The following is a 25,114-nucleotide window of genomic DNA, read 5'->3' on the forward strand; positions in this document are numbered from 1 at the left end:
ATTCCTACTCAACAGGTCCAAGGGATTTTCCCCATTCACTAGCAAACCTGCCTGGGTGAAACCCACAAGTGAGTGGAATGGTGCCAGGGTCCCCAACCTGATGTCACTTTAAGGGGATTTAATACCCGTCGTGCACATGAACCCACTCCCACACCCACCCCCCCTTGACAGTCCAGATCTTGCCCAACGGTTCTGTCTTCCCCATGTTTAATTTTAACAAGAACATCAGCATAGGAAACATAATCCAAATAAAACTACTGCCCAGAGTGCAATTTCATTATTAATGAATTGGTAAAATTCTGGAATGCAGATGCTGCAGTCACATTTGGTGGAACATTCCTCTTAAAAGGAGTGTAAATTGTGACTCTTAGAACTTCACTGGTTTCAGTTGTACTGTGAGCTTTTTATATCACTGAAATATAACCTTAGCTTTCCTCAACTTAGTCTTACATCAGAAAATGTTAATGGCAGAAAAATAAAGCTTCTTTGGCTGTTTCTATACTGATGACTCTACTCTTGTGTAAAATCAGGTTTTAGAATTCTTGAAGTCAGCTGCAAGTTTATCCTTTCCGTTCTCTGAGGAATACGTTAGATTCCTTGCAGAGCAGTCTAAAAGTAAATCAATTAACTGCATAGTACATAAAATCCTGACAGGCAATGGGTCACATACAGTCCAAGCTTATACAAGTTTCAAATCACAAAATGACTTCGTTAGTTGATTTGCTTGAACTAATCTCTTCATATATTGTACACAATTACTTTATCTGTGTAATGTTAAATGTGTTCAATATTCTTTTTATAAGTTCTTTGATCTGTAAGAGGTTTTATCATGTGGCATTTCTTATCTAATTATAGATTTACAACAAAGGCTGCTGTTTTATCATGTGGCCTCCCTCCCCTTCTAAGATAAAATCTTAAATTTACAATGGTCTATAGCTATCTCTTGTTAAGAATTAGAGGGTTATAACGATTATAAAAAGAAATGTAGATAGAAACCACATGAGTGTATGTAGAAGAGAGAGCTGAAGCCTCTAGCGAATATCATGTGGTCTCCCCCTGTGAACAAATATCATGTGATGCTTCTTTTTAGTACAAGGTCTGATTGATGCCAGGTGGCCCAAATTTAGTAAATTCTGCTCACGTGGATTTGAGGTTCAGATTTTTCATACATGGGCAGCTGTACATTTAATGTGAGATAATATTAATAAGTTGCTGTTGGAGCAGCTTTGGGCAGAATTTCTCGCTGAGTGGGCGGGCGTGCATCTGAGCTGCTCGAGTGTAAAATAGCGTGTGATGACGTTGGGTGTGCACTCGCATGACATTTCGGTCGGAGCCGCGCCCGCCATCAATTACAAGGCCAGTTAAGGCCGTTTAAAAAGGCAATGAAGCTAGATGTTACGTTGCCCGTGCGATTTCGCACTAGTCACACGGGCAAAACGGGCAGGCGGGCAGCCGACAATTTGCTAAATCTCCACCAAGGGTGGGATAAAAAGGGTCAGCAGCATTGCCAGTGTGAGTAGCAAGGAGTTTTGGAGATTGGTTGCTTATTGGTACTTGGTAGCTTCATCTCCTCTGTTCAGGGCTTCATTCTTAGTATTTCCAGACTTCATTTCAGGACTTATTGGTGTCTCCAAGGCCCCTGGAAGATTCAGACCGTGTGGACTCTTTCAGGTATCAGACAGCCTTCCCTTACCCTGGTAATAGGGATTGTGGTCTCAGCTAGAGGCACCTCCTCTGAGGAGGAAGAGAGGGGCAGAAGGGAGAGGAGGCCAGATGTCCCATTGCAGCTTCCAGGGGAGGGACCTGAGAGGAGAGGCACAGGGCCAGTAGGAAGTCCAAGGCATAGGGGGCCACAGAAGATGCCACTATCCTGTTGCCAGAGTTTACAGGCAGTGATGCAGCTACCTCAATATGTCCGAGGTGCAATGCCGAAGGAAGCTCCGCCTCTCAAGGGAGACCGTGAACTCCATTTGTCAGATGATTGGGCCTGAGATCCGCTCCAACTGTGTGGTTGGACACCCCATGCCAGCGGCTCTGAAGGTCACAGTGGCCCTCAACTTCTATGCCTCTGGCTCTTTCCAGGTGTCAGTGGGGGATCTATGTGGAGTCTCCCAATCAGCTGTCCACAGTTGCATCAAGTTGATGACAGAAGCTCTGTTCACGTGGGTACTGACCTTTATTCTTTACCATACGGACGAGGCCAGCCAGGCTGAGCGAGCCAGAGGCTTTCCAGCAATTGCTGGGTTCCCCTTCATACAGGGTGCCATCGACTGCGCACATGTGGCCAAGTGGCACCAGCGGGTCAGCCGGGTGCCGTCGTCAAAAGGAAGGGATTCTACTCCATGAAAGTGCAGATAGTGTGTGACCACAGGATGCAGATTCTGCAAGTCTGTGCAAGATACCTTGGCAGCTCCCATGATGATCACAGTTTGAGGATATGGGGTAGACCATTTAGGACTGAGATGAGGAGAAATTTCTTCACCCAGAGAGTGGTGAGCCTGTGGAATTCGCTACCACAAAGTAGTTGAGGCCAAAACATTGTATGTTTTCAAGAAGGAGTTAGATATAGCTCTTGGGGCGAGAAAGATCAAAGGACATGGGGAGAAAGTGGGAGCAGGCTATTGAGTTGGATGATCAGCCATGATCATAATAAATGGCAGATCAGGCTCGAAGGGCCGAATGGCCTACTCCTGCTCCTATTTTCTATGTTTCTATGATGTGCACAGCCTGAGACACTCCCAGGTGCCGAGGCTGTTCAGTGCTCCAGCCCGACTGGATGGATGGCTGCTGGGTGACCAGAGCTATCCGTTGAAGAGGTGGCTCATGATGCCTCTCCTCCACCCAAGAACAGAGGCAGAGCAGCGTTACAATAGGAGTCATGCCTCCACAAGGGTGATGATGGAGGACCATAGGTTTTCTCAAGATGCACTTCCAATGCCTGGACCGTGCAGGGGCAGCATTACAATACCCCCCAGAGCGGGTGTCACTGATAGTGGTTACATGCTGCAATCTCCACAATCTGGCACCGGCAAGGGGGGACCCACTGGAGGAAGAGGATCTTGATGCAGCTGCACAGGCCACAGATGAGCACAGTTAGGAGAATGCCAAGGGCATGGAGACAGTCCTCGGTTACCTCTAGGGAGGCAGGTACGCCTTGATCCAATGCTCCTTCAGCTAGGCTGCCAAAGATCTGCTTCCACCTCAAGCCAGGGCTGCCACCCCCACCCCAGATGTCTGAAATGACCCTTTCACCTGAACCGAAAGTCCACTCAATGCCTGTGCAATAAAGTATCAAGCCACTCACCCGGCATGAGATACTGCACCTGACCAGCCCTCCCGCCTGGCGTCTCCAGCTGCGCTCGACTCCATCACGTTTAGTAACAAGAGACAGGAGAGAAGTTCTCCCATGGGAGCCTTCCAGGGGCTGCCTGCGCCATTTTAAAAGCGGCCGCTGGGTCAGCATTGGACCTGGCAGTCAACAGGCCCCCGCCCCCGCTCGGCCCTTCCTGACCAGTGAGGAGCTGCGTTTCACGCTGGGCGGGCCTCAATTGGCCCTCCAGTGTGAAATCGCGGTCGGGGGCTGATCGCGGGCAACCGGCTGATCCCAGGCCCACTGACTGTGTGTCTGCCCGACAAACTGAAAATTCTGTCCTTTTTTCTTTTATAGAAAGCAAATGAGCTGGTATTTGATTAAGAGCAGAGGATGGAAGTTTCTAATGATGTACAGTCTGAGATGATTAAATACTCAGTAGAATAGTAGAATTCCTATGTTGCTGGTATCAAGTAAATTCCCTTTGTGGATTATTACCTGTGCGGTGGCATTTTAATTTTAAATTGTTACAACTTGAGAGTCTGCTGTATCTCAAACACTGGGTTTGGTTGCTCCTGTGAATAGTCTGAGTGTCTTTTATTTAGGGCTATGCCTATACCATCAGTACTTACAATGAAACCCCCTTGTGATCAGAACTGGATTGTGTGGGTGAAATCAGCCTTTTCGAAGGTGGTACAAAACCGGAGATAATGAATCGACAACTAGCCCCCCCTTTAAATCCCACCCAAGTTTCTATTGAAGACAGTGAGACCCTCATTATATCTTTCTCATGTATCCCACCATGCATTTCTCCAATCTTTTCCAAAGCCAGACTGCGAAACGCTTGGTGAGATGTAGATTGTTAACTTATTTTAATTTGTGAACACCAAATCCATCTCACTTCTCAATAACATGGGCAAAAACAATAACCTCTTGTCTCATCCCTTCTGTAGGTTGGCTGGTTTTGGCTTTTTATCACAGTACTCTTAACCTCAAAAACTAGGAACAGGAGTAGGCCATTCAGCCACTCAAGCCCATTCTACCATTCAGTTAGGTCAGGTCTGGTGTGAAATGAGCTGGCCATGGAAATAGTGGATGCATTGGTTGTCATCTTCCAAAACTCTCTAGGTTTTGGAACAGTCCCAGCAGATCGGAGGGTGGCAGATGTAACCCCACTATTTAAAAAAGGAGGGAGGAAGAAAATAGTGAATTACAGACCAGTTTGCCTAAACTCAGTAGTAGGGAAAATGCTAGAGTCTATTATAAAGGATGTGATAAAAGGATACAAAATATCAACAGGATTAGACAAAGTCAACATGGATTTATGAAAGGGAAGTCATATTTGACAAACCTACTGGAGTTCTTTGAGGACGTAACTAGCAGAATAGATGAGGGAGAACCAGTGGATGTGGTGTATTTGGATTTTTCAGAAAGCTTTTGATAAAGTCCCACAGAAGAGTTTACTGTATAAAATTAAAGCACATGGGATTGGGGATAATATATTGGCATGGATTGAGAACTGATTAGCAGACAGGAAACAGAGTAGGAATAAATGGGTCTTTTTCGGAATGGCAGGCAGTGACTGGTGGGGTACCGCAGGGATCAGTGTTGGGTTACCGCAGGGATCAGTTTTTGGGTCCCAGCTGTTCACAATATATATCAATAATTTGGATGAGGGAACCAAATGTAATATTTCCAAGTTTACTGACGACAGGAAACTTGGTGGGAATGTGAGCGATGAGGATGGTGTTAAGAGGCTTCAAGGTGATTTAGACAGGTTGAGTCAGTGGGCAAATGCATGGCAGATGCAGTATAATGTGGATAAGCGTGATGTTATTCACTTCAGTAGGAAAAACAGAATGGCAGAGTATTACTTAAATGGTGATAGATTGGGAAATGTTGATGTACAAAGGGATCTGGGTGTCTTTGTACACCAATCACTGAAAGCAAGCACGCAGATGCAACAAGCAGAAGGTAAATAGTATGTTGGCCTTTATTGCGAGAGGATTTGAGTACAGTAGCAAGGATGTCTTACTGCAGCTGTACAGAGCCTTGGTGAGACCACACCTGGAGTATTGCGTGCAGTTTTGGGCTTCTTACCTAAGAAAGGAAATACTTGCCATGGAGGGAGCGCAGTGAAGGTTCACCAAGGCTGATTTCTGGGATGGCAAGATTGTCGTATGAGGAGAGATTGGACCGACTAGGCCTGTGTTCACTGGAGTTTAGAAGAATGAGAGGAGGTTTCATTGAAACATAAAATTCTGACTGGGCTGGACAGACTGGATGCAGGGATGATGTTTCCTCTGGCTGGGGGGGTCTAGAACAAGGGGTCACAGTCTCAGGATACGGGGAGACCATTTAGGACTGAGATGAGGAGAAACTTCTTCACTCAGAGGGTGGTGAACCTATGGAGGCCAAGTCACTGAGTATATTTAAGAAGGAAACACATTTCTGAACTCTAAAGGCATCAAAGGGTATGGGGAGAGTGCGGAGTACGGCGTTGAGGATCAGCCCTGATCACATTGAATGATGGAGCAGGCTCGAAGGACTGAATGACCTACTCCTATTTTCTATGGTCTCCATCTTAAATCAATCTACCCACCTTGACCTTTAAACCTTAAGACCTGTGCCTAACAAAAATCTATCAAGCTCAGCTTTGAAATTTTCAATTGACCTTAACAGCTTTTTGGAGTGACAGTTCCAAAATTTCCACTTTCCACAACACTTTGTGCAAAGAAGTGCTTCCTTACATCACCCTTACATGAAAGGCCAATCCCTAATTTTAAAGTCATGCCTCTTGTTCTAAAACCCTGCACCAGAGAAAACGGCTCCTCCCTTGCCATCAGCTTTAAAAGCTGGGTCTATTTACTTGTGGAAAAGGGGGATTTGGGTAAGGCATTTTAAATCGTGAAAGTATTAGGCTGTATTTGTGCAGATGGATTAACTGCCAGAATGGTTGGTAACCAGAGAATACAGATTTAAGGCAATTGATAAACAATGCAGTGATGACATGAAGGAAAAGGTTTACACAGTGGGTTTTTATGATCTGGAATGCATTATCTTCAAGGGTGGTGCAGGTAGATGACTTTGTCATTCCAGGCATCGTGTGGAGGCCTTAGTGGAATTTCGCAGCCTGCAGCCCATCACTGGATTTTACAGACGCCATATCCAGACATGCCCATGAGTTTATCTCATTTACCAGTGACGACTGCCAGTCAAGCAGAAAGAACCAGAGGCTTTGCTGTCACGGCTAGTAATCCGAAGGTGCAAGAGGTCATCATTTGCACACGTGTGGCAATAAAAGCTCCATCTGAACAGCCAGGGGCATTTGTCAATAGAAAAGGATATCACTCCATCAGTGTGCAGATTGCATGTGATCACAGACAAAGGATAATGCAGGTGTGTGCATGGTATCTGGGGAGCAATTACAATCCATGCACACTAGGGATATTCGTAGGCCCGGAACCTGTGGGTGGCTGGCTTCTTGGCAATTAAAGGTTATCCTCTCAAGTGATGCTAGTGACCACAGTGAGAAATCCACACACACACAGCCTGAGAGGAAGTATAACAATAGCCTCATATCCACCAGGGTCATTGTGGAGCTGACCATTGGTCTACCCGAGTTGTGCTTTAGATGTTTGAACCAACCAGGCAATACCCTGCTTGAGTACCACTGATGATCGTGGTCTGCTGTGCCTTGCACAGCCTGGCGCTCCAGAGAGGGGGAACCCTGGCAAAGGAGAACCTGATGGACAGAGTCGCATCCTCTGGTGCGAGGAGGGTGAGCCATGCTAGCCAGCTGTGCAGGTCGATGCGCAGGATGCTTTGAATGGCAGCAAGATTCTCTGATAACGAGAAGGTTTCACTAGCAATGTGTTACTTGCTTAATGTGAGTACCTTAGATGTACTTACCTTTCCCTGGTATCTCCCACAAATCAACACCAGGCCTGCCTGTGCATGTGCCAATGTAAAGTAACTAAATGAGGCCAATCACATGAGCACAAACTCCCTTAACAGCATGCAGTTAATCTGAATCAAAACCAACACATCATGCACACGAAACAATGTGCCAGAGCCCTAAGTGAAAAGAACAATGATGCAATAACTAAATGAATCAATAATTTTCAGAACTCTCAAAACTCGACAGTCACCATTGTGAACTCGTATGTGACTAATGTTGTGCCTTCTTAAATTGTTTCTGGATGTTATGGTGCTGTGCTTGCCCCTGGCCACCAGCTGTGCTGGAGACAGGCTGCTGACCCTTATGCCCCTTTCCCTGGGATGACTTTGGCAGGCATCCCCTGGTTGCCTGAGGCTGAGAGGAAGTCCGGGTGTGTTGGGAGTCCCCTGCACCATTGCAGGAGGCTCAGCTGTCGCTGCGGCACTCTTGAGGCATTTGTGTCAATGGCAGAGGGGCGGTGGAGAGGCTGTGCCTATCAGGAGTGTTCTTTGAGGTGCTGCCCATTGGTGACAGCAGCTGCTTACCCGCTGCCATGAGGTCTATTTGGCCCTCCCTGCTTCCCTGAGAGGAGCCACGACCTGGTTGTGACTCCAGGCTCCTCGTCCCCCTTTGGCCCTGGCTCTGGGCACCTGAGCTCGGAGACAATGTGATGGAAATCAGGTCAGAACACACACCCAGTATCTCATCAGTGGGGTGCTGGGTTTGGCTCTCCATGAGTCGCCAGTCTCTCGATGGAGGAAGCCATGAGTTCTGAAGAGCAGGTAATCGCAGTGCTCATGGCCTGGATGGACTCCTGCACTCTGTGCCAGTGTGTGCTATCCCTCTTGAATCTCTACCACATCTGCACGTAACTCGTGCTGCATGTTCAGCATCTGCCGCCTGATGGACGGCTTCAGAGGCTCGTCATCAGCATGGGGCTCAGCATCTACGTCACCTCCCGCATTCCTCCAGCTGCCAGAGGCCTGCTCTGTCTCAGCCTCCAACAGCTGGTCTAGTGACTGTAATGTGCTCGCACCAGTGTGTGAATTCCTTAGAGCTGACTCGCACATATCCACCAAGGTGCATGTATCTGCACTGGTGCTAGGTACGGAGCAAAGATGTGATGCTGCACTCTGAGGCTCCTTCCTTCTCCTCAGAGTTAACATTGGTTTCTCGGGGCTAGTGGCTGCAGCTGCTGCTGTTTCACCCTTGGGGAAACAAACAAGTCATTTCAGATGACTTCAGAGACATAGTTCTAAAAAAACACACACTCGCGACATTGGGAGATGGTAACCGGGATTTGAATCTTAGACCCTTCAACATTGAGACACACATTCCTCCCTGAATTCTGCAAGCCTCCAAAGTTAAAAGCCATCAATGCTACTTCCCCGCTGCCTCCCCTGTTGTAAGCGTTTGTTCATTAGCACTCATGAAGTTCAGAGACTTGTAAGATTGAACAGCACTGTCTATTGGTAACATATATACATATGTAACATATATAGATATATAAGAAACATAGCCTAGACTAGGAGCTATCTCCATGCTGATGTCTACTCGAATCTCTCCATACAACTCTGTCCCCTGTCCATGTGATTGTACCGCCCACATTGAGGTAGACTGTTCTCCTGTCCCATATTAACCCTTGCTACGCTGAAGACCCTTTTACTACACCACCCAAGTCTTTACCCAAACATTTACATGACAGTCTTTCTTTATGTGCTACCCTGCTCCCACAAGTCTCTGACTTTATAAATTCAGACAGTCTGGAAGCTTGACAATTCTTTCAGATCTTGCTCTGGCCACGTTCGGAGGAGTGCCAGTCTCAGTTGCTTTGGGCTGGTGTTCTTGGTTCAGAGTAGAAATCATAGTATTCTGTGTTTCCAGAACTTGGCTGTTTCCATCTGATTTGCTTTATGTTCTCCTTGCAGTTGAATTTCTGTTTATCGGCAACCCGTTTGCTTTATTTGGACTTCATGAGTTTGTCCCGTTTCCTCCGGAGGGAATGTTCATCCCACTCATTCACAGACGGGGCTCTGGTTTTCTTTTTCAGTGGGGTCCACCAAGGAAGTTGACATTACGAAATTTCATTTCCGCTTGTTTCACAATTTCACCCAAACATTGTTTACTCTCTTATTTTCCAATTTTTTTTTAGGATTATGGGCGGAATTTTACAACAGTGGGATTTTATGGTCCCACCAAAATCAGGAGTTCAGAACGGCTTGCCGCATTTTACAGCCCAATTCTCGCCGCAACAGGGCCATAAATTTCTGGCCCATGACTTTTTCATTCAGCTCAGCAACTACTCCGAGCTCAGTTGTCTTTGTTTGAGTTATCTGTGGAATCCTTATGAAAGGGAAATCATGTTTGACAAACCTACTGGAGCTTTTTGAGAATGTAACTAGCAGAATAGATAAGGGAGAATCAGTGGGTGTGGTGTATTTGGACTTTCAGAAAGCTTTTGATAAGGTCCCACATAAGAGGTTAGTGTGTAAAATTAAAGCACATGGGATTGGGGGTAACATATTGGCATGGATTGAGAATTGGTTAGCAGGCAGGAAATAGAGGGTGGGAATAAATGGGTCTTTTTCAGAGTGGCAGGTGGTGACTAGTGGGGTACCACAGGGATAAGTTCAGGTTCCAGCTATTCACAATATATATCAATGATTTGGATGTGGGAACCAAATGTCATATTTCCAAAACAAAAACAGAATTACCTGGAAAAACTCAGCAGGTATGGCAGCATCGGTGGAGAAGAAAAGAGTTGACGTTTCGAGTCCAACATGACCCTTCAACAGAACTGAAGTATAGTTAGGAGAGGGGTGAAATATAAGCTGGTTTAAGGTGGGGGGGCGGGGGGAGAGAAGTTGAGGGTGGGGTGTTTGTAGGGACAAGCAAGCAGTGATAGGAGCAGATAATCAAAAGATGTCACAGACAAAAGGATCAAAGAGGTGTTGAAGGTGGTGATATTATCTAAGAAAAGTGCTAATTAAGAATGGATGGCAGGATACTCAAGGTACAGCTCTAGTGGGGGTGGGGTGGAAAGACTAACCAGGTATTAGTTGTAGATTTAAAAATAATGGAAATAGGTGAGAAAAGAAGAATCTATATAAATTATTAAAAAAAAGGGAGGGGGAAGAAACGGGGTGGGGATGGGGGGAGGGGGAGTTCATGATCTAAAGTTGTTGAATTCAATATTCAGCCCGGAAGGCTGTAAAGTGCCTAGTTGGAAGATGAGGTGCTGTTCCTCCAGTTTGCGTTGGGCTTCACTGGAACAATGCAGCAAGCCGAGGACAGACATGTGGGCAAGAGAGCAGGGTGGAGTATTAAAATGGCAAGCGACAGGGAGGTTTGGATCTTTCTTGCGGACAGACCGCAGGTGTTCTGCAAAGCGGTTGCCCAGTTTGCGTTTGGTCTCTCCAATGTAGAGGAGACCGCGGTTTTCCAGCATCCGCAGTAGCTTTTTGTTTTTATGTCATATTTCCAAGTTAGCTGATGACACAAACTTAGGTGGGAATATGAATGGTGAAGAGGGATGTTGAGAGACTTCAAGGTAACTTAAACAAGTTGAGTGAGTGGGCAAATATGTTACCAATGCAGTATAACATGGATAAGCATGAAGTTATCCACTTCAGTGGGAAAAACAGAATGGCAGAGTATTATTTAAATGGTGATAGTTTGCGAAATGTTGATGTACAAATGGACCTGGGTGTCCCTGTACACCAGTCACCGAAGGCAAACATGCAGGTGCAGCAAGCAGTTAGGAAGGCAAATGGTATGTTGGCCTTCGTTGCGAGAGGAGAGGTGAGACTACACCCAAAGAAAGGATATACTTGCCATAGAGGGAGCGCAGTGAAGGTTCACCAGACTGATTCCTGGGGTGGCAGGATTGTCGTGTGAGGAGAGATTGGGTCAACCAGGCCTATATTCACTGGAGTTTAGAAGAATGAGAGGGGATCTCATAGAAACATATAAAATTCTGACAGGGATGGACAGACTGGATGCAGGGATGATGTTTCCTCTGGCTGGGGGTCTAGAACAAGGGAATCACAGTCTCAGGATACAGGGTAGGCCATTTAGGACTGAGATGAGGAGAAATTTCTTCACTTAGAAGGTGCTGAACCTGTGGAATTCTTTACCATTGAAGGCTATGGAGGCCAAGTCACTGAATATATTTAAGAAGGAAATAGATTTCTAAACTCTAAAGGCGTCAACGGGTATGGGAAGAGAGCGGGAGTATGGCATTGAGATAAAGGATTGGTCATGATCATATTGAATGGAGGAGTAAAGGGCTCCAAAGGGCCGAATGACCTAATCCTGTTCCTATTTTCTATGTTTCTATCCTTATACAAGCTTAACTTCACCTGGGCATTCAGTTCCTTTTGGAATCTTTCTTGCATGGCCACTGACTGCCCCTTAGACTTGTTCAATTCACTCATCAGATCCTCAATCTGTTTCTTAGAATTTTCATTTTTTGCTTTTAAAGTCCGGGTTTGCTCTTCCATACTGCGCATCTCATCTTCCATGTTCTTCAGGTTGGATCGAAAATCAAGTTTTGGTTGTTAATTCTGCATTCAACCAACTGTTCTGATTCATCAGCAATTCCTCCTCCTGTCCCAGGCATTTTTCACATTGCTTAATAGAGATTTCTGATACTTGAAGTTCATCAAGTTCTAATTGAAGATCTATCTTCATTGAATTTGCTTCTACAAGGTTATCATTTTAAGTTCTCTTTCAAGTGTTCTACTCCCTGTGAGTGACACTCCAGTATTCACATCAGCTACTATTTTCCATTCACAAACTCATTTTTCATTTGTGAACGCTGGTTCTCTGCACTGAACAGTTTTCCCTTAGCAGAGCCTGACTCCTCTGTGCTGTCCTTCAAGCTCACATTCTTTAATTTTACTTCTGTTAATTGCTTCTGAGCTTCTTTATGCTCCTTTGTGCAAACTTCGACTTTCAATTGGCTGTGCTGCAGAAGTGATGGAGCTGGAGCTGCAAATTTTCTGCTTTTTGTTGCTCGTTGTCACAAGAATTCTTCATCTTCTCCTTTCCCTCCTGCAGTTCCAAAACTCTGTTCTGTGATGCTTTCATTGTCTCAAACTCTTCAGCAGGAATTACTATTACTGTATTCCCTGTTTCAATGCCTGGATGTCTGATTGCAGCCTGGTATTTTTTCCCTTGCAATCATTCACTTTGCAGTTTGACTTCTGCATACTTCCTCATTACTTTTCCCATGTGCTCATCCTTTTTGCCCATAGGACGAACAAACTTGAATTCCATTTCTTCATATATATCTTTGGAAATGTAAGGTTTTTCCAAGTTTTCTTCCAAATACCCAACCATTTTCTTCAGCTCTGCTGTCTCTTGTAGCTCTTGCCTTCCTCCTGGAATATAGAACATCGCTGAGTCTTCTCTGCCAACTGGTTCTTCAGTTTCTTCAGAGTGACATTACATTTGTTTTGCTTCTCCTTGGAATTTTCCGGAGGACCAAACTTTTACCTGAGGGATCCTTGGAGCATGCAAAGCTCATTCAATAGGTTTCCCTTTTCTTTGCAAAGCTCAGTTGTTTCCACTTGAATTTTCTTGTAATTTAACAATCTCCTCAACTTTATTCTGCTGATCTTCCATTCTGCTGTTTAAGGCAGTATTCATGTTGTTCAAGGATTATGAACTCCTTCTGCATTTGATCTTGAAGGACAATCAGCTGTTCTTCCAACTGTTTGTTTGTTTTCTTGTTCAGTTCTTGCCATCTCATTCTGCACTTCAGTGCATTGCTTTGTCACTATTGATAGTTCCAATGCAGCTTTTTCTGAAGTCGTGTTCAACATTTTTTAAAATTCTATGTTTTTTCAGGGACATGTATTGATTATTCAAAGAATCTTTCAGGGCAGAAAGTTCTTGGAGTATATTTTCTGCCTGCTTTTGTGCCTGGCTATATTTCTAGTTGAGTTCTTCCAACTCTCTCTTCGATTTGCCAACAATGGAATTCAGAGTTATTTCCTCTTTTTGCTTTTCTGGAGATACATACTGAGTCTGCACATGATTCAGATTTTCGCTTATTGCATTCTTCACTACATTCAACATTTTTAATTCTTTCAAAGTCTCCTTGTACCATTGTGGTCCATCAGAAATTTGTTTGTTCAGATCGTCAACAGTTAGGTTCAGTGGAGACTTTATTATGCATTTTCAAAGGTACATATTCAACTTGAATCATATGTTTCAAATCTTCCAATTCAGCTTTGATATGAATACTTTCCAATCTTATTTCTGTCTTTTTTATTACTCCGCCTGCAGCAGATCTTTGTCCTTGTTCTTCATTTTGATTTCACTGTTAGTCAGATCTGTCTCTGGTGAGGTCTTAGCTTGTTTCAGCTTTGCACTCGTGCTACTCAAGGCTTCATTATCCGCTTGCAGCTTGGAACACTCTACGACTTTCCCTTAAATCAGAGCCTGCTTGCTCAACACTGCCATCTGCTGTTGCAATTTGGGTAATGTGTCGGGCTCTTCAAAAAGATCTATGTTTAAGCCTTCCAGTTGGCTCTGAGCCACCTCTTTTCTCTGCACTATACTCTTCGGCTCATGCACTTCATTGCACTGACATGGCCTGCCACCATCATGGTTTGTTTGGGTATTGTCATTTGCCATTTCGTTACTTTATTGGGATGTTCTATCCCTCTTTGTAAACTCTACGCACTCCACCACTTGAAGAGTAAAATACTTGTCAAAGGCTTTTAATATCTCATCAAAGCTGGCTGAGCATTCATCAGTGTCTTACATTAGGATTACTTCATCAGCAAGTTTGCTGAACGAGTATACAAACATATTATTTTGGACTTCCCCTGATTTCCTACTTAATCCTGATGTACTGTGGTAATTCAAAAAATTTCTTCTCCAAGACGCCCAATTTTTTCATCTGATTTGGTTCTTGCATCAACCCAAATTGATCTGGTAGGGTTGATTTGTTGTCCATGGGTGCTTGGTAGCACAGGGGATTACAGCTTTAAATGCTGTTCCACTTTTAACAATGGTGTTGCAGTAACCGTTCTTTCAATGCTTCTTCCTGTGCTTGTCGGGTTTTGTCAAGCTCCCAAGACAATCACGGACCTGACCTCAAAGGGATCGATTTTCTGCAGCAATTCTTTAAATCACAGGTTTGGGCCCTTTACAATGTTTGTGGTGTATTTTAAGGCAATTAAAAGGTGTTTTTTTTCCCCAATGAGCTTGGCTGTCATGTGGTATGGTGCATCTCTGAACCCATGTTGGCCGCAGTGATTAACAAAAGGGACTGCTCTGATTGATTTAATAGCCTGAAGATTTCTAAAGGCTAGTCCAGCCTTAGAACTGAATTTTTGCACATCTTTGCTGGGTCCTTTGACTCTGCAATCGATGGGAATTCACAATGGACCTCCACTTGCTCTGGTGGAGTCCTTTAGCTGCACAGTGGATATTTCTTCTGCCTTCCAGCCTCCACGTCTGCAATGGAGTTTCTTTTTAGGCGATCTCCAGCTGTATCTTCAGTTCAGGTGCACTTAAATCAGGGCTGGATGCTGTTTTTTAAGTTTTTTTTTTTACAGATTCTGGGGTCCTTCACCAGCTTCTCTGGGGTTCTGTGTTCTTTCATTAGCTGCTGTTATGTTGTAAGGGTTTCTTCAGTGGGTTTCACGAAGAGGCTCAGAGGCTTGTAAGGTTGAAAGGTAGTGTTTATTGGTAACACGTAACCATTCACATATGTATAATGTATAGCCCAGACTAGGAGCTATCTCCATGCTGACCTCCACTCGAATCTTTCCATACAACTCTGCCCATGTCTACTGTCATGTGACTTTTTACCTCCATAATGTAGGCAGTACTGTTCTCCAGTCCCACATTAACCCTTGCTATGTGGGGCACCCATATACGACATTCCTCAGTTTCCAGGCCACCTCCCCCTCAACCCTTTTTCCTTAAGCACTGTTTGCAGGAGAGAGCCATGCGCCCTTGGAATCTCACCACCCCCGGGGTCTTCCTCTGATCTCACCTCACCCAGTGATGCAACTCCACTGCTTCGCTGCTAGCTCCAGCACTTCCTCCTCTAGAGGGGTAAAAATGGCCACGTTGGCTTGACCAGCTCCAATCCTGGCCCTCTCTCAGGCACAATGTGCCCATTTCTCCTGCACATAAAAAGTGATATTGTAATAAATCTGCTGTGCTAAAGTCATACTTTCAAATGTGTGGCTAATGTATTGGCAGCTAACATTTCTCAGTGCTCCTTGCTAACTAACAGATGGTGCAGTTCATAAGACCACCCACCCCCACCCCCGAATACCCCAGTGCCATGCAGAGTGGTATGTCTGCTTCATGCTGCCTTGTGCATTTAGCCAAGGCACTGGGCAATCGCACACTTGACACACCCTCATACCCTCCCATATAGGTCCATCTGTGAAATGGTTAGACACTCACCCTGGCATATTGGAAGAGGTCATTCAGCCTCTTGCGGCACTGTAACCAAGTCCTTTGGACAACTCACAGCTGCTGACCTCCTCTGTGACCTCCATCCAGGCTGCTTTGGTCAGGATTGGAGGTCTCCTCTTCCCACCAGCAGACATGAGGACCTCCTGCCGTTCACTCACCGCCTGGAGGAGGACTCGCAGGGAGTCATCATCAAACTGAGGGGCCATTCTTCATCTGGGCCCCTCAACAGCTCCTTCCTCTGCCATATGGTGGCCTTACAGCCTCTGTGGAGAGACAAAGAGTTAGATAGCATTTTAATCTTTTTCTAAAGGGGAATGGGACAGGTGTGTTTAAATGTTCTTTCCTTTCTGGCAAGGATCCTAAATGAGACACTGCTGGCACAATAGTCACAAAAGCTTAAAAACAATCTCTTAACTGCTGCTGCTCCAATAGTGCAAACGATTTCATACTCTTCTGGGTCAAAATTTGAGTCTGTAAACCACTAATTATGGTGCAGCTGCCCTGTCCTAGGATGTCTTTAAATGGGTGTCAGTGACCGACCTCCAGAACATGGCCTCTTCATGTTCATCCCACCCTGGAACCCTGATTGGGGATGCTTCCCACCTATCTGCTGGCTGGCTGCCTGTTGGGTGGCTGTTAATTGGCAACAATACACTTTATTCGGCATCTTTAAAAGGCATGGGCAGAGGTTCACAAACTGCGCACTTCTTTCTGGTCAGACTCCTGCACACCGTCAAGAAGCATAAAATTCACCCCATGGACTCTCAGCAGACAGCCATTGTTGAACTAACTCTATTTGCATCTCCCCAACAGAGAGGGCAGTATAACAAAATAGTCAGAACTTGCAATATACTACAGTCATCTCCTGGATATTGTTAAAATTTACCTCTAACTGTTGATTGTACATTACGTATTTTCCAATGAAATAATTGATACCGTGGGGTCCTGTTTTGTTCAATACTTTTTATCTCCCACAAAACAAAAACAAATGGAATTTATGTGAATATCAGTGGATGATTCATTGAGAATTAAGAATCGGTTCAGTGGTGAATGAAGCTCTGAAAAAGGCCAGAGAAACATTTATCAATTTGTTTTGATGGATTCACAAAAGACTAAAAATTTATGCATTCATATATCAATGTGAAATATATTTTTAATTGAACATTAAATTTCCCTGGATAAAGTGTGAATTGATTTTGATAGCTACCCATCACATGATCACAGGCAAAGGGACACTCATCATCTATTGTGTTAACATAGACAAAGAGACCATCACTGACTATTGGACGCCCATGATCTACCAATCTTTGCTGATTTTGCTCGGAGCCCATATCATTAGCTAGTGTTGGGGATCATTTGTTCACTTCTTCGCCACGATCATGGATACCAGTTTTATGGAGTTGGCTTGTTGAATACAGAAATTAAAATTCATCCTTTATGACAACTTGTGGTCATTTTGTAGAAATAAAGGTCCAATAGAAGGCCTGTGTTTGCTTGAATTGTATGGGGAAGTGGGCAGGAAAGTGGAGTTGAGGCTGAATGGCCTACTCCTGCTCCTATTTATGTTCTTGTGTGAACTTATTGTTCAGTGAAACTGCTTAAACTTCATTGAGAATTGGATTATTTTAATCAGCTGATTTTCTTTTCTATGCTTTATGCACTAATAATACAGCAAATCTCATTGGAATTTTAATCTCTGCAGAATTCAAATGAAACATCTCTTGTGAGCTGAGATCCTTAAAGGTATTCAGAATCTGGGACATTGATGCCAATAACATGGTGACAAAGGCATTTGGACAGAGATTGTTACATTTGAAATTATGAAAAAGGTTGTCTGGCTCCTTCTGGACCCTTTACCAGGTACCTGTGTTGAGAAAAATTGTCTGATTTAATTTTTGTCTTGTAGTTTCCATCTGTCACCCTCCTTCTGGCAGTATTTTCCACTGGGATCGGAGGAACGTTTCAGTACGGATACAATATTTCCATCATTAATGCTCCCAGCATGGTGAGTCCCAGCTTTAATGTATTTTCACCTTGTCCATGTATGGATGTTAAATCTGGCCTCAGTGTCAAACTGCTGCTGCTGTTCAGGCTGCCTTTGGCACTTGATCAACTTAGTAGGAGCTGGCACAAGGTGGATCCATTTCTCAGTAACAGCGACTTGGCAACTTTCCAGGCAGTGGTGAGTCTGGCCAGCACCCAGTGGGAAACAGCATCATCCCATCACATGAAATGTTGCTATAACAACGTGATGCTACCACTCTTTATATGCATGGACAGTTGTGCAGTTCCTGGTTGCTCGATAAGTTCCTCCACGAGCTATTCAGTCACCATAGGTGTGCATCACAGCTGACCCTGTCCTTGTACAGTATCTGGTCAAACTTTCCAGTAGAAGTTATTGAATGATGGTCAGGAACAGTTGAATATTTGTTCTCACCCTGACCATGGTGCTAAGTTATACTGCCTACACTCATTGTCCTAGCTGAGATCGAAATGAGAGCCAACTTGTGCCTTGCTCTGTATCACACTCGCCTTTGTATGTGGCTGCATCAAGCTGTGCGTAGACCCTCGGTACGCAAACTCCAAATGTCACTATGTCCTGAGATTCTACCTGTCCCCGGTGTTGTGAAGAATGGGTTTGGCCACACTACTGCGGAACGCTCTGAGTAGTTGGACCGTGCCGCACCACCTGTCCTCCATGGAAAGATTTATGCAGAGAAACACCTTTGACCACAAGTCCATCAGGCAGTGGTCAGCACGTAATGTTCTGGAAGCCCTGCAGGAAAAGGAGATGGTAGACCCTGTCAGATGGTTCCCCAAGCAGACTGTCAAAGTTATTTGGCAGAATGCCTCATCGCCAGAACTTTCTAACAAGCACCAAGACGTAGCTTGGTTGGTGGTGAGAAAGGCCCTCCCCGTGAGATCCTTCCAACACGCCAGGAGTCGCACCCCCTCCGCACATTGCCCTCAATGTGGCTGTGGTGGAGAAGAGACTGTTGTCCACCTCCTTGTGGAATGTGCCTTTGAACAGAAGGTCTGGAGAGAGATGAGGTGGTTTTTGTTGAGGTTCATCCCGAGCAGCTCTGACACAGGACTCTGTGCTCTAAGAACTGTTCCCAGGCTCACACATCGAGACAAACATCAACTGCAGCTGGAGGATCATCAACTCGGTGATGCTCCTTGGTCTGCTCAAAACTTGTTGGTCTTCCAGTGCAAAGAGTTGTCTCTGACCGAGTATTGCAGACTGGCACGTTCTAAGGTCCAGGACTATGTGCTGAGGGATACACTAAAACTTAGGGCAGCCGCCGCAAAGGTGTAGTGGGGAAAGGTCGCTGTCTAAGACTTTTCGGCTATTGTGCACCAAGGGGCTGGGAATTGTATAGACTCGTTGGGCTCGCATTGAATGTATACAGTGGAAAACTTGAATAAAATTGCACTTTTTGTGTGGCTATTTTGAAATGTTTTGTAATGTTCTTTCTGATATTTTATGAATAAAGTATATTTTTGCAAAATAAGGGGTAGTGTAGCTTCCCACTGAATGCTCAAGAACTTACAAGGCCAGGTTTGAACAGGTCAGTGTCCTGAGCTTGTGCACTATTGACAGAAGGCTGGGAACATCTGGCAGTCAGAATAGTCCAGAAGGGGAGGGCTGGAAAAAAACAAATCTCATTTAAATAAGAATAAAAGGACAGTTGATTATTTTTAGAACTGAATTACCTCCCTCACATTGCTGTGACATGAGTCAGAAGGTTGTGGGTTCAAGCCCCACTCCAGAGACTTGAGCACAACATCTAGGCTGATACTCCTGTGTAGTACTGAAGGAGTGCTGCTCTGTTGGAGGTGCCATTTTACGGATGAGAAATTAAGCCAAGTGGCCCATAATCGTTTTGATTTCACCCTAGATGGGTTTCTGGAGGTGTGGCTAGGAGGACCTCTGGCAATCAGCCATCTTTGGTGGATATTAAAAAGGAATTTTCCAGATTTCTTACCCCATCCCTCAATTAAGTTAGCTTGGGTTTTTATCTTTTTTTTGCCTCTCCCAGGAGATCACATGGTCTGGGTGTGTATGATAGCTATCACAATTGTGTGGGTCAGGCTGGATGGACTGGAGTGAGGGTCATTTCCTGATCATGATTGTTCATATGGTGTTATTTTGAAGAACAGCAAGATCAGAGTAGTTCCTACGAGATTTAAAGCTATTAAAGTTTACAAAAGGCACCTTTTGTGTTGCCGTTGCATTGAAAAAGTGCAAAATATTTCTAATTTTAAAAGTTTTTAACAGAACTAAGTTCTCTTGATGGATGATACAGGACCAAATATAAAAAGAGCTAAAAGTTAGCATTAGCGTTGGACCAAACCATTTTATAGGCTTCTTCTTTGCATTGTAGCTACTGGTCTCTGGTGATGATCTTGTTCTCAATGGTTGTATTGTGTCAAATCTCCAGCATGTACAGAAATTCATTAACGAGACATGGGAGATCCGATATAGCAGTGATCTGGACAGGGGACTGCTGAGACTTCTGTGGTCTATAATTGTTTCAACTTTCACCCTGGGTGGGTTTCTGGGGGCATGGCTAGGAGGACTCCTGGCGGTCAGATTTGGCCGGTAAGTCTCTGCATGTTTATCCATGTCTGACTCTTAGTGCTGTAGCATGCACTGTGTTGGGGAGCCCCTGGTCATAACCTGTACATTACTTCATAATAACATGTGGGAACAGCATCATAGCATTTTTCTATTGTGTGGATCACCAAATATACCCTCTGTACACCTGGGAGGTGGCAGCAACATTGTCAGAGGGCTAGCAGCACAGATACAGATCTAGAACAGAAAAAACTTGCCTTGAAACTAAAAGGGCTTATCCAGTGATCATTAATGTTGGTGTTTACTTTGCCAGATTTTATTTTTGATTGATTGGAAAAATTAAGTAGAATTTCCATAACTTTTGAGTGAGAATGGGGTAAGATTGGTGGAAACCCCTGAGAGATGGGCATAAGCATCTGCATGTACCACTTTTCTGAAGTTTGATGTGCCAGTATAATGGTGGATGATTGGGAACTAAACCCCTCTCCCAAAACAGAAACTAGAGGCATGTTTGACCATTTCTATCTCGAGTTCTGTATTTCAGTGCTGCCATCTGTTTATGAAGCTTACAAATTCAGCTCCTGATGATTCTGATCCACCCATTTAAAGTGCATTTGTTAGTTAGAAATGTTTGCACAAATAACATTGCTGCTACACAGTCACGTGTGAAGAAAACCTCACAACCCAACATGCAGAAAACCTGACTCTAACCTGTTGGAAAGTACATCGGGGGGTGCTGTAATATGGGTTCTTTAGATGTCTCAATGATGAGATCTCAAGACTTGTATCTTTAAATAGGACCCCTTTATTGTTAGCCCTTAACTATTTACAGATCCCAGGTTACTGTCATGCATGGTGCTGTTACTTCCATGCAGGCTGGTTCCAGACTGTTCTCTCTGGAATGTTCTCTCAGTCTATTACCATGTGACTCTATACATCATACAGTGGGCGGTGCTATTCTCCAGTCCCACATTAACCCTTGCTCTGCTGAGCACCTTTACATTACAATGGCATGCAGGCACATACAACACCATACAACAGGGGGAGTGGCTTAACTTTTGACTAAGGATATCACATGCCAGACCATTGGCCAACCCCTCCTTTCAGCAAGTCACCAGCAATAGAGAGTTCTCCTCCGCATGAGGGTGGGGATTATTCAAAGAAATAGAGTGGTTTAACCACTGAACATGTATCAAACCATCGTGGTGACTTCTGCTTGCAACACTGTGGGATGTTGAAGAATGCTCATTTGTCACTTCTTGTCCATTCCCTTGCTCTCATTCAGTAATGTAGCCTTCCCTTTTCTTGTCACACACATCTGAAATATCCTCCTTAAATCCTACCATCTTGCTACTTGTTAACCCTTACTTCAAAAGCTTCCTGAATGTCTACCTCACTGATCTTCCCTCCAGTCACCAGTTTAAACTCTTCTCTCAATGATGGTTTCGGCCCTGTGAAGGGATTTGGCGCATGTTGCTATGCTAAATATCAGTGTTATTGTCTGTCTGCACTCGGATACAGTACAGCCAACCCATTATTATTTAATAAACATTCATGTAACACAATAAATCCCTGGGCCCACAGCTATCTAAGATTTGATGGAGTTAATGATATACTGAACCCCAGATCCATGATCACACTTACACTTCTTCATCCCCAACTTACAATGCTGCAGGTGGTTTTATTTCCTTCTTCTGATGAGTAGTCCAGTCTCTCTCGATCTTCAAACCTCTGATTTATAGTGCTCAAATTTAAAATATATTTAACCACTCCAGGACCTCCTTGAAACAACGAGGGTTGTGCAACAAGTTGTGGCCCTATCAGCATGACCCACATCTAGTGAACAATTTAAGAAAAAAAATGAGCCTCGGAATTTGATCTTCCAAACATCAACAAAAATCACAGAATCCCGTGTAGTGAAAACACAATTGGGCTTATTCAGTAACCATCAATTAACAGCCCTGAGCAAGGACCACATGTCTATACTCTCTAGTGTCCTGGGGCAATCTGCAGGATGGAGCAGCTGAGTGAATACCAGTAGCTGTACAGAGCACTGTCCCTTTAGATTGTGCATGTATTAAATGTTGTTTAGTCACCTATGTTCTGTCCAATGCAGTTTACTTCTGTGTTTCAGGAAAAGGACACTTTTACTCATCAACATCCTTGTTCTGGCTGGATCGGCTCTGATGGGAGCAAGTAACCCTGCCGGCGTGTTTGAATTATTAATAGTCGGCAGGTTTCTTGTGGGACTACATTCTGGTATGGGGAAGCCGTGGCAATCTTTCCATAGGTTACAGGAGAATTCAGCAGCTGCGGGCAGGAGGATGTGGCTGCCCGTGGCAGCTGAACGAGCCCCTTCGCAGTAGTAGACTGCAGGAAGGCTGTGAGTGAAATGCCTGCATGTTTCCTTTGTGAAGCATGAAGGTCTCTGACGTTGGCAAATTCGCACGTGTCACATGCTTACGGATTTTAATATTTTCTACTTGGTTAATGCTCCTAATGGACTAAAGTAGAAGAGTTTGTAGAAAACCAACTGAGCTCTAACTATTTGGTATTGTGTAAGAAATCATTGATTTGCTTGTACCTAAGCAAGAAATTCTGGGAACTTTTTCACTTGCAGAATTGAATCGCAATATAAAACCTTGGCAGTAACAAAAGGAAATGCAGGAGGCCAGTCAGCATCTGTAATGAGAAGGCAGGGTTAGCCATTCTAGGTTTGTGCTCTTCATCACCAGGCATTCAGACTTGTTCAGGGAATCAGCACCAGAAGTAATAAAATGCCCTTTTTACTGATTTCTGATGGGTGGGCTGTGTACTCCCAGCAGTTTCTGCATCAGCTTCACATTGCCTGCATTCTTAGCACATTTTTTTTTTGAAAACCTCAGCAATCTGGTTTACAAGTTGGTTCACATATGCCGAGGGTTCGCATTCCACCAAATGTTTCCTCTTGGCCTCCTTCCATTTCAAACCTACGTGAATAAGGAAAGATGAGCTTCACATCCTGTGCTTGTTGAAAAGTACAAGGGCTTCTACACTGAGGGTTGCATGGACAACTATACAAGGTATTGTAGCACTGAGCCATACAGTTTGGGAGGGTTCCTATATTCTGTCACTGGACTGTGATGTATTAGCTGATAACAGTCAGAGTGGGATTCCAACAATTAATCTTAGTTCCTGGGCTAGATTCCCTTTATTATCATTACTCCCATTTAAAAAAAAACTGCAAAAGTAAGTACCATATCTACATCAATTGCTGATAATCTCCAGTATATTCGAAAGGCTGTACAAACACCCTGCTCTTGATATAGGCTGCAGTCTGTGTACCGGAAACAGTGTGTGAATTCGTTGTCTGATTCTTGCTTCATTCCGCTGACCTCTTCCTGGAGCCTGCTCCTGTCAATCTGATTGAGGTCAGAAACTTGGAAAGTGAAAAATTGTTCCGTAAACGTGAATTCTACCCACTGACCTTGCCAATCAGGTCACTGGGCTGTGGTAGTCTGCGACATACTGTAAACTCTGCCCTGGACATCAGTGCCATGAATGAACCCTGGCAGTTGTCTTCCGTGGAGCGTCGTTTGCCTCTGATTGCACAGCGTGCAATCTTCAATCACTGGTCAAATTCTAATTCATTTTCTTCTCATTCAACTCTTCTTCTTCACAGGAGTCGGCCTGTGTGTACAGCCCATGTATTTGGGAGAAATTGCACCCAAGGCTCTGAGAGGGACAATATCTATGGGCACATCAGTGTTCATAACTGCAGGAATTCTAATTGGGCAAGTGATGGGACAGAGGTAAGGCAGAGTGAGCATCTTACGGGTTTTAAGATTTTCTACTTGGTTAATGCTCCTAATGGACTAAAGTAGAAGGATTTGTTGAAAACAAAGCTGAGCTCTAACGATTTGGTATTGTGTAAGAAATCATTGATTTGCTTGTACTTGAGCAAGAAATTCTGGGAACTTTTACTTGCAGAATTGAATTGCAATATAAAACCTTGGCAGTAACAAAAGGAAATGCAGGAGGCCAGTCAGCATCTGTAATGAGAAGGCAGGGTTAGCCATTCTAGGTTTGTGCTCTTCATCACCAGGCATTCAGACTTGTTCAGGGAATCAGCACCAGAAGTAATAAAATGCCCTTTTTCCTGATTCTGATGGGTGGGCTGTTTGTCGCCATTAATTTTAATGAGTAGGAAATTTTGAGTGGCAGGCGAGACTGCTGTTAGTAGCACACATTTAATAGAGCCCTGAGTGGATTGTCCACAATTATCAATTTATCCTATTAATGCAAGATCCCATAATACAACATATTACATGACACACACCACAATACACAATATAGCATGTAGGAGAAATCACTGAGCCTGACAACCTGAGGGAGGAGTGACTGAACTCAGCAGAGAAGTTCGGCTATGTTAAGACTGTAACATGTTTCAGGGGCAGGATCTTCCAGTTGGCGAGCGGGGGCGGGGCGGACGTGTAAACTGACGCAGGATGACGTCGGGCGGAACTCCCGATGTCACGCCGCGTCATTTCCATTTTCAGGTCGGCAGGGGCACAGCCATGTCAGCTGCGCACCTGCCGACCTGTCAACGGCCTATTGAGGCCATTGAAAAACTAATTAAAATCATTAATGGACCAGCCTGTCCAACCTTAAGGTTGGCGGGCAGGCCGGGAGCCCTGGCGGGCTTCAGAAAAAGCAGGAAACCTTATCCTTTTAATAAAGGTTTCAGTTAAAGTTATGGACATGTCCCAACTCATGTGACAGTATCACATGAGGGGACATGTCAGGGAAATTTTTATATCATTTTTATTGCAAATTTTAACTTGGAGCCGAT

At 44.4% G+C, this 25,114-nt stretch overlaps 1 protein-coding gene across 9 annotated transcripts in view; it reads left to right on the plus strand.

Moving 5' to 3' along the window:
- Positions 1-25,114, plus strand: part of slc2a11b (solute carrier family 2 member 11b) — an 88,051-nt gene that overhangs the window by 11,588 nt on the left and 51,349 nt on the right. For 6 of the 9 annotated variants that reach the window (XR_013578175.1, XM_078553951.1, XM_078553949.1 and 3 more), the window contains 4 exons: positions 17,608-17,706; positions 20,147-20,307; positions 22,418-22,542; positions 23,945-24,074. Coding sequence is in view for 8 of the 9 variants with exons in the window: in XM_078553951.1 (XP_078410077.1) it covers positions 17,608-17,706; positions 20,147-20,307; positions 22,418-22,542; positions 23,945-24,074 (515 nt within the window). In the remaining variant the exon portion in view is untranslated. The remainder of the gene's footprint in view (positions 1-17,607; positions 17,707-20,146; positions 20,308-22,417; positions 22,543-23,944; positions 24,075-25,114) is intronic. The other 3 variants (XM_078553952.1, XM_078553954.1, XM_078553953.1) reach the window with 1 other exon arrangement.

Source organism: Cetorhinus maximus, chromosome 12 (assembly GCF_964194155.1).
Source record: "Cetorhinus maximus chromosome 12, sCetMax3.hap1.1, whole genome shotgun sequence".
NCBI classification, from domain to species: domain Eukaryota; kingdom Metazoa; phylum Chordata; class Chondrichthyes; order Lamniformes; family Cetorhinidae; genus Cetorhinus; species Cetorhinus maximus.